At 43.4% G+C, this 12,807-nt stretch overlaps 1 protein-coding gene across 1 annotated transcript in view; it reads left to right on the plus strand.

Annotated features, from left to right (window-relative positions):
* The window catches only part of LOC145554345 (uncharacterized), a 28,667-nt gene extending 16,111 nt beyond the window's left edge, over positions 1 to 12,556 (plus strand). Inside the window, exons 3-9 of the mRNA XM_081613916.1 lie at positions 7,678 to 7,797; positions 8,135 to 8,266; positions 9,089 to 9,253; positions 9,316 to 9,411; positions 9,530 to 9,740; positions 10,495 to 11,440; positions 11,502 to 12,556. Of these exons, the coding sequence (XP_081470042.1) occupies positions 7,678 to 7,797; positions 8,135 to 8,266; positions 9,089 to 9,253; positions 9,316 to 9,411; positions 9,530 to 9,740; positions 10,495 to 11,440; positions 11,502 to 12,281 (2,450 nt within the window). The 3' untranslated portion in view covers positions 12,282 to 12,556. The remainder of the gene's footprint in view (positions 1 to 7,677; positions 7,798 to 8,134; positions 8,267 to 9,088; positions 9,254 to 9,315; positions 9,412 to 9,529; positions 9,741 to 10,494; positions 11,441 to 11,501) is intronic.
* Positions 12,557 to 12,807: the final 251 nt, after the last annotated feature.

Genomic DNA, 12,807 nt, shown 5'->3' on the forward strand with positions numbered 1-12,807 from the left:
TAAGCATCTTAGCATCTTGTTCAATGTTGGAGTTCATTCATTTCTGTCTCTGTTCACCACCCATGTTCATTAACCAGTTTCAGGACCCGACCAGAACCACTCATTGTAAATTGAGAAATAATGAGATTTGGTTATATATAAAACAAGCTTTAATGCCAAAAGATAATCAAATTTCACAATCCATACATATCATCCAAATGGAACATCATGCTTCTTAGGTTACATTCATCGTCCAGCTCTGGGGCCAAGTGACAAGAAGCCAAGTGAGGCAAAGATTGTAGCAAGTTTAGCTTTTTATTCATCTCTGAAATCTGGACCCTCCATAAACTGTACTCTAATCAGTTTCAGTCGGTTTACATATGACTGCCAGCAGTCACATATAAACATGGTTATGTATGCTTCAGCATGTGAGGCAGATGAAAGAGGCTAAAAGAGATGGAGGAAAATGCAGAATCCATAACATTAAGAATGAGGGAAAAATGGAACAGGAGATCAATAGACGGATTGACGTAGCGTCTGCAGTGAAGTGGGCGCTGGACCAGTCTGTCGTGGTGAAGAGACAGCTGGATCAAAAAGGAAGGACTCTATTTGCCAGTCGATCTACGTCCCTACCTTCATCTATGGCATTGGTTTAAGGGTCTTGACTGCAAGAACAAAATTACAAACACAAGCGGCCAAAATTATTTTTTTTCCATACGTTTTCTGGGCTCTCCCTTAGTGATAGGATGAGAAGCTCAGTCATCCAGGAGGGACTCAGAGTAGAGCCGCTGATTTTTCACTTTGAGAGGAGCCAGCTGAGGTGGGTCAGGCATCAGATTAGAATGCCTCCTTGGCGCCTCCCTAGTGAGGTCTTTTGGGCACGCCTACCAGGAGGAGGCCCACAGGAAGACCCAGGACACGCTGGATGGACTATGTCTCTCAGCTGGCCTGGGAACGCCTTGCGATTCCCCTGGAGGAGCTGGTGGGAGGGAAGTCTGGGCCTCTGCTGACCCCTAAACCCGACTGCGGACAAGGGGAAGATGATTGATTGATTGAATTTTCTTAATAGCTTATGGGTCATGTGATCAATTTACTCAAATAAATGTAAAATTATTCTACTAGACTAGGTGGTGCACACTCATACCTATTCCATTTAACCCTTTTTGTTCCTTGTCAGTGGATCACATGAAATGTAAGCTATTAAACACCAATCATATTTTTTGATTTAAATTATGGAAAAAAAATTTAAAATATCTAAAATGGGGAAATAAGGAGGGTGCCTCATCTATACAGACTGATAGAACAATTTCACACAGATTTTGAATCAACAGGTCACATGACCTGGAAGCTATTGAAGAAAACTCTCAATTTTGACCAAAAATAATCTTAAAAATGGAAAATGGCTAAAAACAGAAAACAAATGTTTGTGCCTCATCTATAGAGACTAGTATAATTATTTAAACGTGATTTTGAGTCCATAGGTCACATGACCTGGAAGCTATTGAAGAAAAACCCTCAATTTTGAGTAAAATAATTCCTAAATAATGGAAAATGGCTAAAAATGGAAAACAAAAGTTTGTGCCTCATATATAGAGACTAGTATAATTATTTGAAAGTGATTTTTAGTCAACAGGTCACCTGACCTGGAAGCTATTGAAGAAAAACCCTCAATTTTGACCAAAAAATTCCTAAAAAATGGAAAATGGCTAAAAATGGAAAACAAAAGTTTGTGCCTCATCAATAGAGACTAGTATAATTATTTAAAAGTGATTTTTAGTCGATAGATCACATGACCTGGAAGCTATTGAAGTAAAACCCTCAATTTTGACCAAAAATTCCTAAAAAATGGAAAATAGCTAAAATGGAAAACAAAAGTTTGTGCCTCATCTATAGAGACTAGTATAATTATTTGAAAGTGATTTTTAGTCGATAGATCACATGACCTGGAAGCTATTGAAGTAAAACCCTCAATTTTGACCAAAAAATTCCTAAAAAATGGAAAATAGCTAAAAATGGAAAACAAAAGTTTGTGCCTCATCTATAGAGACTAGTATAATTATTTGAAAGTGATTTTAGTCAACAGGTCACATGACCTGGAAGCTATTGAAGAAAAACCCTCAATTTTAGGTAAAAATTCCTAAAAAATGGAAAATGGCTAAAAATGGAAAACAAAAGTTTGTGCCTCATCAATAGAGACTAGTATAATTATTTGAAAGTGATTTTTAGTCGATAGATCACATGACCTGGAAGCTATTGAAGTAAACCCTCAATTTTGACCAAAAAATTCCTAAAAAATGGAAAATGGCTAAAAATGGAAAACAAAAGTTTGTGCCTCATCTATAGAGACTAGTATAATTATTTAAAAGTGATTTTTAGTCAACAGGTCACATGACCTGGAAGCTATTGAAGTAAAACCTCTCAATTTTGACCAAAAAATTCCTAAAAAATGGAAAATGGCTAAAAACAGAAAACAAAGTTTGTGCCTCATCAATAGAGACTAGTATAATTATTTGAAAGTGATTTTTAGTCGATAGATCACATGACCTGGAAGCTATTGAAGAAAAACCCTCAATTTTGACCAAAAATTCCTAAAAAATGGAAAATAGCCAAAAACGGAAAACAAAGTTTGTGCCTCATCTATAGAGACTAGTATAATTATTTGAAAGTGATTTTTAGTCAACAGGTCACATGACCTGGAAGCTATTGAAGAAAACCCTCAATTTTGACCAAAAAATTCCTAAAAAATGGAAAATGGCTAAAAATGGAAAACAAAAGTTTGTGCCTCATCTATAGAGACTAGTATAATTATTTAAAAGTGATTTTGAGTCAACAGGTCACATGACCTGGAAGCTATTGACCTAAACCCTCAATTTTAGGTAAAAAATTCCTAAAAAATGGAAAATGGCTAAAAATGGAAAACAAAAGTTTGTGCCTCATCAATAGAGACTAGTATAATTATTTAAAAGTGATTTTGAGTCCATGGGTCACATGACCTGGAAGCTATTGAAGAAAAACTCTCAATTTTGACCAAAATAATCTTAAAAATGAAAATGGCTAAAAACAGAAAACAAAGTTTGTGCCTCATCAATAGAGACTAGTATAATTATTTAAAAGTGATTTTGAGTCACAGGTCACATGACCTGGAAGCTATTGAAGAAAAACCCTCAATTTTGACCAAAAATTCCTAAAAAATGGAAAATGGCTAAAAATGGAAAACAAAAGTTTGTGCCTCATCTATAGAGACTAGTATAATTATTTAAAAGTGATTTTGAGTCAACAGGTCACATGACCTGGAAGCTATTGAAGAAAAACCCTCAATTTTGACCAAAAAATTCCTAAAAAATGGAAAATGGCCAAAAATGGAAAACAAAGTTTGTGCCTCATCTATAGAGACTAGTATATTATTTGAAAGTGATTTTTAGTCAACAGGTCACATGACCTGGAAGCTATTGAAGAAAACCCTCAATTTTAGGTAAAAATTTCCTAAAAAATGGAAAATGGCTAAAAATGGAAAACAAAAGTTTGTGCCTCATCAATAGAGACTAGTATAATTATTTGAAAGTGATTTTTAGTCAACAGGTCACATGACCTGGAAGCTATTGAAGAAAAACCCTCAATTTTAGGTAAAAAATTCCTAAAAAATGGAAAATGGCTAAAAATGTAAAACAAAAGTTTGTGCCTCATCTACAGAGACTAGTATAATTATTTGAAAGTGATTTTGAATCAATAGGTCACATGACCTGGAAGCTATTGAAGAAAACATTCTATTATTTAATATTAAAATAATTGAAATATTGTATGACTTTAGAATTTAATAGATGATATTGAGTCTCATGTAAAAGCATGAAATAGCACTTTCAATTAGTTATTTGGTTACAATTCAAGGCATTTATTAACATTCTTTGACAGGAAGGTTTGGTTCGGTAATTTATTGACAGTCCCTAAGTGAACCTTCGGGCGCTGCGGCCGGGAGCGATGGAGAACCGCCGGCCGACATTAGCGTTCATAAATCGGATCAACCTTTAGCTAAACGCCGCTACTCCCGGAGCTCGAATATCGAATATCCAACTTGAAACTAACTTCACTGCGGTAACATTAAGTGTTTTGATTATCTGTGCAGTGTGCAATCTACATATCTATGCTAAAGATATATATCTATATAAACATATATAGATCTGTCTATATTGTGCCCAAGCTATCAGTCGAAGCTGAAGTTAGCTTCCGAATGTAGCATCTAATTCGGAAAATAGTTAAAGGGCAATTACACTTAATTTTTCACTATCTTCAGCTTTTTGTATGTGTTGTACTTTAAAAACAACACCTAGACATTTCAAACCTAACTAGATTATTCTGTACTAACAGCAGAATAAATAAAACATTTGTGAAACCTTCTAATTGATTTGTGAAATTTGTAAAATGTCAACAGATTCCAGAACGCATTGCACAGAATGGTAAATCAACATTGAATTATAGTCAGAAAGTTTGGTTTTTGGTTGAGGTCAAGAAATTATGGTGGATCAACCATCAAACAACCATCCACCTCTAACCAAGTAACCAATGTTGAAACTGTGTCATTGAATTAATGTTGTTTGTGGTTGAAATCTAATGAATGAAATGCCGAGGTCTGATCAACGTCTGATCAATGTTGAATCAATGTCAGCTGTTTTGCCCTTCCCCTCCTCTCCTCCTCATCAGATCTCTAAGTGAGAGCATTTTATTACTGAGTTATCACATTGTAATTAGTGGGATAGTGGGTGATGATTCATTTCTGCACATTTTCTTACTTGTTCATAAAATTCCTACTGACTGTGATATTTTGACACAAAACATCTACAACTTACTACAAGGAGTGGGGCGGTCCACCCCTGCTATTTACATGAGTGGGATGGCCCAAACACACAGCTGCTTTGCTGTTGGCTTGTTGGCAAACATGTTAATTCACTGTTGAATTGCCATCATGTGCAATCTGGGTACAGAACAGAATCGTACCACATAAGTTAAAACGTGATTAACCCTCACCTGTGGTTGGTTAAGCACAACCCACATACCTCCGTTCTTGACGCAGCTCGCAGGTTCGATTCCCGGCCTTGGCAACCTTTGCTGCATGTCTTCCCCCTTTTCTCATTACCCCCTTTCTTGTCAATTAACCATCGAATAAAGGCCACTAGAGCCAAAAATCATCTTTAGCAAAATAAAATGTGAAAATTTGAAACCCTCACCTAAAATTAAAATTGTTTCACCCAGAGTCCAAAGAGGAGGGGAGGAGAGTGGAAAGGGGAGGAGATTGAGGGTAGATGGGGCCAGGTGAGGAAGGGGGAGGGTGTGTGTGTAGAGGGTGTGAAAAACAGCGTACATTGATTGAACATTTAGATCACGAGTTCTTCCCCAAACCTTGCCCTCAAGGCAAACTGACCTGCGTGTTTTCATTTCAGCAAAACCCTGTTAATCAGACATCAATTAAAATCATGTCAACCTACCCAGCTTCTGTCATTGACCTCAATCATAAATTCAACCTTTGTGATCATAATTCAACATTGAATTAACAACTTTTTCAAACAAGCAAACAGCGAGTTTGGACCATCCCACTCAATTGTAGGGGTGGACCGCTTCACTGCTCATACTAAGTTGTAGATGTTTTTGTGTCAATATATCACACACTAACAGTAAGAATTTTTATTTCAAGTAAAAAAAGTCTACAGAAAGTAAACACCACTCACTATCCTCTACAGTGTTATTAAAAATGTGGTAACCCCCGCTCAGCAATAAAATGCTTTCACCCAGAGCTCTGGTGAGGAGGAGGGGAAGAAGGTGTGTTACAAAGGCTCGAGTGGACATTACTGTTTGTTATTAAGATTGGGCCAGGTGTTGGTTGGTTTGGTCTGGGACGGGGAGGTTCGCCACCCAGTGGTGAGTTCTCCATGGCACTTTCAGCAGCTGCAGAAACACAGTGTCTCTGAGCGTGGAGGCGTGCAGCTGGTGCCGACGGTTTCGGTTGGGGTGGACGTGCGTTCCTGACTTGTTGTAAGTGTTTTGTTGTTAAAAATGTTAAGGTAGTTATTATTTAGTAGTTCCGCCTGTGCAGTATGATGACGTTGTGTTCGTCGGGCCGTTGTTAGCATGCTGCACATTGTTAGCTTCTCACCTGCGAGTATATGTTGCATAGTATTTCAAGTATTTTGGCTTATTACTGTTCGTGTGCTCATTAGTATCCGTACATGTTGATGTGCCTGTTTATTGTGAATTTTAAGTTACTTCACGTGGGTAAACCTCTTTAGCTATCAGTCGTAGCATTTGATGAACATGTGGTCAGTTTGTGGCCAGCAGGTGTCACTGCTGCCACTTGTACTGGATAAATGTGCAAGGTGAATTAATGTGGGCTTATTTCTGTTATGATCTAGACCACATCTCCAACTCCAAGCCCATCCTTTGCTGCACATCTGTACCACTGCTGTACCAACTCAATAAGAGAGATTGCAAAGAAATCCCATCTACAGTTTGTCCTGATCGACACACAGTGGCGAGTGTAAATATCCCACCAGCCTTAACTTCAGAGTAGATCCTTACCTACAATTTTGGTCCTTCGAGCCGGATCAGGACACTTACCACTGTTCAGCATGCAGACCAGCCAAGAAGCAACACTTAGACCGAAGCGGCAAACCCGCCCACCTTCATATTTACAGGATTATGAAACCAGTTATATGGGTGTACAAGCTGGTACTGGATGCTATGATAGCTCGTATTCACCAGAAGAGGGAGCTGCCAAGATGACACCCCTCACCCCCATCTAGTACACCACGATGGCCCAACAGTCATGGGAATCACGGTAGATGAGTGGGTTGGTTCCCCAGAACAAAGAGTTACTGAACCACAGCGGTGGAAGAGCTTATCAGAAGAGGACTTCAGAGATTATTCTGCATCTTCAACCCCAGACAGTTATGCAGACCTCCTCACTATACCGCTCAGAGCTGGAGCTGTTAAGAAGACAGAGAGCTGAATTTGAGCAGTCTAAAAAGGCAGTGCGTGTTGAATTGGCTGAACTCAGAGAATTAAAGGAAGAAATGAAGAGGAGGATGGGACCTCCAAGCAGAGCACAGCCACTGTCCAGCAGAGGTTTGGAGTCCCACCACCAGCATATGCACCACCACCACTCCAACACAGCTGGCGAACAATGAGGAGGAGGAGGAATGGCCCGATCCTCCACCATGGCCTGAAACAAGAGAGGAATTTGAGCCTTCTCCACCATCCCAGCCAGTTCTGACTATGTTGGAGAAGCTGATGAGTGATCTACAGCTCATAAAGATCAGAGTCAGAGCATGATGCGTCAAAGTAAGCCTCCTTTTGCACCACATCATACAGCTTATGTTAGTAACAGTAACGTGGAGGTGCAACAAGGAAAGATGAGGCACAGCGATACCCGATATCAACCGCCATCTCACCTCCCCATATCAGAGTAGGAAGACAACAGTTCCGTGGACTACCACTACGCAAGAGGAGATGCTGACAGATGTTCATGGGTCACCAAGGGCAGAATGCTTGGAATCAACAACAGGTTTGCATCCTCCTTCGACCTTACCGGTTCTCACTGAACAAACCTATCGAGGTCCTAGGCAAGCATTCCCTACTTTGCCAGACGAGACCCCAGCGACTTTGCTCGGCTAAAGATTGCCTTAACTAATCTGTTACCTCCTGATGGGACAGAGCTGTTCAAGTACCAAATCCTGGTGGATCACCTCAAACTTGAGGAAGCCAAACTCATCGCAGATTCTTATTTGAATTCCGCCACACCATACTCGGACACTATGGAGGCCCTGAATGAGAGTTTGGCCAGCCACATCAGATGGCATTGAATAGGATTGCCAGTGTAATGGATGCTCCAGATGTCCGCCGAGGTGACTCAGCAGCATTTGAGAAGTTTGCTCTCCAAGTCCAGTCTCTGGTCGGGTTGCTCAGAACATTGGGCCCAGAGGGTGATGCTGAGCTAAAATGTGGATCACATGTAGCCCGCCTGCTGAGTAAATTGCCTGCATATCAGCGTGCAGACTTCCGACGAGCTATGTTCCGCTATCCAACGCCGTCTACACATTGGTAGATTTTGCTGAATGGCTCCAGTATGAAACGTGGTGTCATAATTCTGATAGTCATGATTCTGGATCAGGAACTAAAGACAAAGCAATTCATCAGAAGAAGAGGGTCACCACTATACTGCATGGATCCAAGGACGGTTCAGTTCCCAATTATTCAGGGAAGAAGGGCACCAAAGCAGAACGTTATTGCCCCTACTGTGAAAGTACGCACCATTATCTCAGCCAGTGTTCTGACGTTCAGAAGTTGTCAAAGGACCAACTGTCTCAGTGGATAAAGGACCACAACAGATGTTGGCGTTGTGCAAGATCTCATCATGCAGCTCAGTGCGATCTCCGGAAACCCTGTAACCTATGTCAAGGAAGCATCTTCAGGTGCTTCATGATGTAAACACCAGAGCCAACAAAGAAACGACTAAGGAGGAGAGTTGTCTCATCAGTACCACCACTGACATGCTTTACCTTGACAGACCACTCGAGGTCAGCAGAGTCTTGCTGAAAGTGGTCCAAGTCACTTTGCATCACAAGAACCACAGCCTCAAGACCTATGCTCTGCTCGATGATGGTTCTGAACACACAATGCTCCTGCCTCCGCTGCCCACAAGCTTGGCCTGCAGGGAAATCCAGAGACTTTGAATCTGAGAACTATAAGGCAGGATATCCAGACATTGAGAGGTGCTTCAGTTTCCTTTCATATATCTCCTTCCTTCAGCAGTCACAGCCGCTTCGCTGTGAATGGAGCCTTTACTGCTGATCGTCTGGTCCTAGCAGAACAGTCCTACCCAATTGACAGACTCCGGAAGCAGTTCAAGCATCTGTCGATCTGCCTCTGCATCCCTTTAAGAATGCACAGCCTCTGATCCTCATTGGTACAGACAACCCTCACCTTATCACCCCTATCGAACCAGTCCGGTTAGGTCCACCGGGTGCACCTGCTGCAGTCAGAACCAGACTCGGATGGGCTCTTCAGGGACCAATGAGAATAGCAACCAGTGGTCTCCAACACCCACAGTGCTTGTTCACATCAGTTTCCCACTCTAACACTGAGCTGCTGAGGAATGTAGAGAAACTCTGGCAGACTGATGTTCTTCCCTACCGGAACGAGAAGACAGTAACTCGTTCCAAACTGGACCAAGAGGCTGTGGACCTGTTGGAGAAGAAGACGGAGCGCGTGTGTGTGGATGGGGTTCTCCGTATGCTACACCACTGCTTCGAAAGAAAACCATGCCTGCCCTCAAAGCCTCTCCTGATTCAGTAATATCCAACCTGCGGAACAATGAGAGGAGATTAAGTAAGAACCCAACAATGGCTAATATATATCAGGAGGAGATTCAGAAACTGGTCCAGGCAGGTACTGTGGCAAAACTTGATCCCCAAAAAACCACAGCTGATGGAGAGTCATGGTTCATCCCTCATCATATGGTGAGCCATAATAACAAGAACAGGCTTGTGTTCAACTGTTCCCCAAGGTCTCAACCTTAATGACTTCCTACTACCTGGACCTACCCTCGGAGCATCGCTCTTAGGAGTGCTGCTACGGTTCCGGGAACATGCCATTGCCATAAGCAGTGATATAAAGGGGATGTTTCACCAAGTTCGCCTCCTACCAGAAGATAGACCCCTCCTGAGGTTCTTGTGGCGGGACCAGGTCAAAGACCGACCACCAGACATCTACGAATGGCAGGTACTTCCCTTTGGCACTACTTGTAGCCCTGCTGTGCTACATATGCCCTCCAGCGTCACGTCACACACCACAGTCAAGATGGAGAGGATGTGCGGTTTTCTGTGGAGCAGTGTTTTTATGTCGACAACTGGTTGCAAGTTTGCCATCTGCAGAGGAAGCAAGAGCCTTGGTGGATAAATTAAGAGCATTGCTTCTTTCAGCAGGGTTCGACCTTCGTCAGTGGGCAAGTAATGCGACGGAGGTGATCAGTCACCTACCAAGTGAAGCCGTTCCCCCACTGCAGAACTCTGGCTGACACAAGACAAGTCCGATCCCTTTGAAAACACACTTGGACTCAGTTGGAACATTCACAAAGATGTCATAGGCTACAAACACAGGCCCATTAATTATGGACTTTGACCATGAGGAACATCTACAAGTTCTTGCTTCCCAGTATGATCCCTTGGTTACATCCTGCCCTACACGACTCGTGCCAAAGTGCTGGTTCGTCAACTATGGGAGAAGCATCGGGACTGGGATGACCCACTGCTTCCCTTAGATCTACAGCAACTGTGGGAGCAATGGGAAGATGAACTCAAGCTACTGCCACAGTCACCTTACCCAGACACTTCACTCCTGCAGTCGATGATGCTTCAGTCACGAACAGGCAAATACACATCTTTTGTGATGCGTCGGAGCAGGTTTATGGGTCAGTTGCCATACCTCAGGACTGAGGATAGTCAGGTCAAATCCACCTATCCTTCCTTCTAGCCCGCTCACGAGTAGCCCCAGGCGACAACTGTCCATACCTCGGTTGGAGCTTTCTGCAGCCTTAACAGGAGCCCAGCTAGCTAAGCTGTTAAGTGCAGAACTCACCTTGAGGATCGACACTACCACCTTGTGGACAGATTCCACCACCGTGTTAAGATGGATACTATCGGACTCATGTCGCTACAAAGTATTTGTGGGCACCCGAGTGGCTGAAATTCAAGACCTAACAGATCTACAGTCTTGGCGTTATGTGGATTCAGCCAGCAATCCAGCTGACGACATCACTCGGGGTAAGACCCTACAGGAGTTGTCTGAACACACCAGATGGAACCAAGGACCCTCTTTCTTACTTCAGGCCTCAGACTACTGGCCTACTAATCCAGCAATTCCACTCGAAGAGGAATCCTCAGAACTACGGAAATCAGTATTTTGTGGTGCAACTTCAACCACCACATTCCCAAGCCCAGAATCTGAGACCTACAAAGACTGGCAGGAACTGCTTGAATCCACTGCACAGAACCTACAAGCTGCAGTTGGGAAGGATGTGAGTTTGAGTGCTGAAGACTATCGCAAAGCAGAGAGGCACATTATGACTAAGATACAACATGATGGCTTTCCTGAGGAGATCAGACTTCTAAAACTGGGGAAGCCGGTTGCCACCAACAGTAGGTTACGTGCCTTAGCACCCCAGTTGGATGAAGCAGGAGAAATCAGGGTGGGTGGTCGACTGAGACAGGCAAAGGATCTTGAATTAGGAGCAGTACATCCCATAGTTCTAGATCCGAACCATCCATTCACCAGACTTCTGATACAGGACTACGATCGACGTCTATGCCATCCTGGTCCTGAGCGACTGTTTGCTGACATTCGTCGAAGCTTTTGGATACTGCGAGGTAGAGAAGCAGTTCGACGTCATCAGTCCAAGTGCCCAGACTGCAGATTGGAAGTCCAAGCCTACTATTCCCCAAATGGCTGACTTACCGGCTGCCCGTCTCCGCCTCTTTAAGCCTGTTTTCTACTCCACAGGGGACTGTTTCGGGCCATTCCATGTCAAAATCGGACGGCGTAACGAGAAGAGATGGGGCATCATATTTAAGTGTTTAACAACCAGGGCTGTCCACCTTGACATCCTCACCCATCTTGATGTTGACTCCTTCCTCATGGCCCTCAGGAGATTCATAGCCCGTCGGGGTACACCTTCAGAAATTCTCTCAGATCAGGGGACCAACTTCCGTGGGGCGGAACGAGAGCTACAACAGGCCATAGCAAAGATGTCTCCTGACCTGCAGCAATCCCTTGCCAAGCAAAGGATTGCTTTCAAGTTCAATCCCCCTGGTGCCCCTCATTTTGGTGGAGTGTGGGAAAGAGAAATACGTTCTGTTAAAACGGCTTTGTATGCCACTGTCGGGGCCCAACCATTGCCAGAAGAGGTGCTCAGGACAGTCCTTGTTGAAGTGGAGGGAATTTTGAACTCGAAACCCTTAGGTTATGTATCCTCCAGCATTGCTGACCCTGACCCTTTAACACCAAATCATCTGTTGATGGGGCGGCTGGATGGGTCGCTGCCCCAGGTTGTGTACCCTACAACTGAACTTCCAGCAAACGCCGCTGGCGGCATTCACAGGCTTTGGCAGACCATTTCTGGTCCAGATTTATCAGGGAATACCTTCCCAATTTACAAGTCAGACAGAAATGGCAGACTTCTCAAGCTGACCTGGTTGAGGATACGGTGGTCATGCTCGTGGATCCTCAACTTCCCAGAGCACTCTGGCCAGTCGGACGAGTGACCAAGCTGCATCCAAGTGCTGACGGCCGCATCAGGTCTGCAGATGTTCGAGTGAAGGACCGGGTCTACACCGGACCAGTGGCGAGGATGATTGTTCTTCCTGCAGTACCTGAGGATTCCAACAGCCACGGTTCATCATCAGAGACTTAAATTATTGCCTTTGTTTAGAAACAAATGTACTTTATACATTTGGGGGCGGCTGTTACAAAGGCTCGAGTGGACATTACTGTTTGTTATTAAGATTGGGCCAGGTGTTGGTTGGTTTGGTCTGGGACGGGGAGGTTCGCCACCCAGTGGTGAGTTCTCCATGGCACTTTCAGCAGCTGCAGAAACACAGTGTCTCTGAGCGTGGAGGCGTGCAGCTGGTGCCGACGGTTTCGGTTGGGGTGGACGTGCGTTCCTGACTTGTTGTAAGTGTTTTGTTGTTAAAAATGTTAAGGTAGTTATTATTTAGTAGTTCCGCCTGTGCAGTATGATGACGTTGTGTTCGTCGGGCCGTTGTTAGCATGCTGCACATTGTTAGCTTC

Source organism: Poecilia reticulata, chromosome 12 (assembly GCF_904066995.2).
Source record: "Poecilia reticulata chromosome 12, P_reticulata-male-v2, whole genome shotgun sequence".
NCBI classification, from domain to species: domain Eukaryota; kingdom Metazoa; phylum Chordata; class Actinopteri; order Cyprinodontiformes; family Poeciliidae; genus Poecilia; species Poecilia reticulata.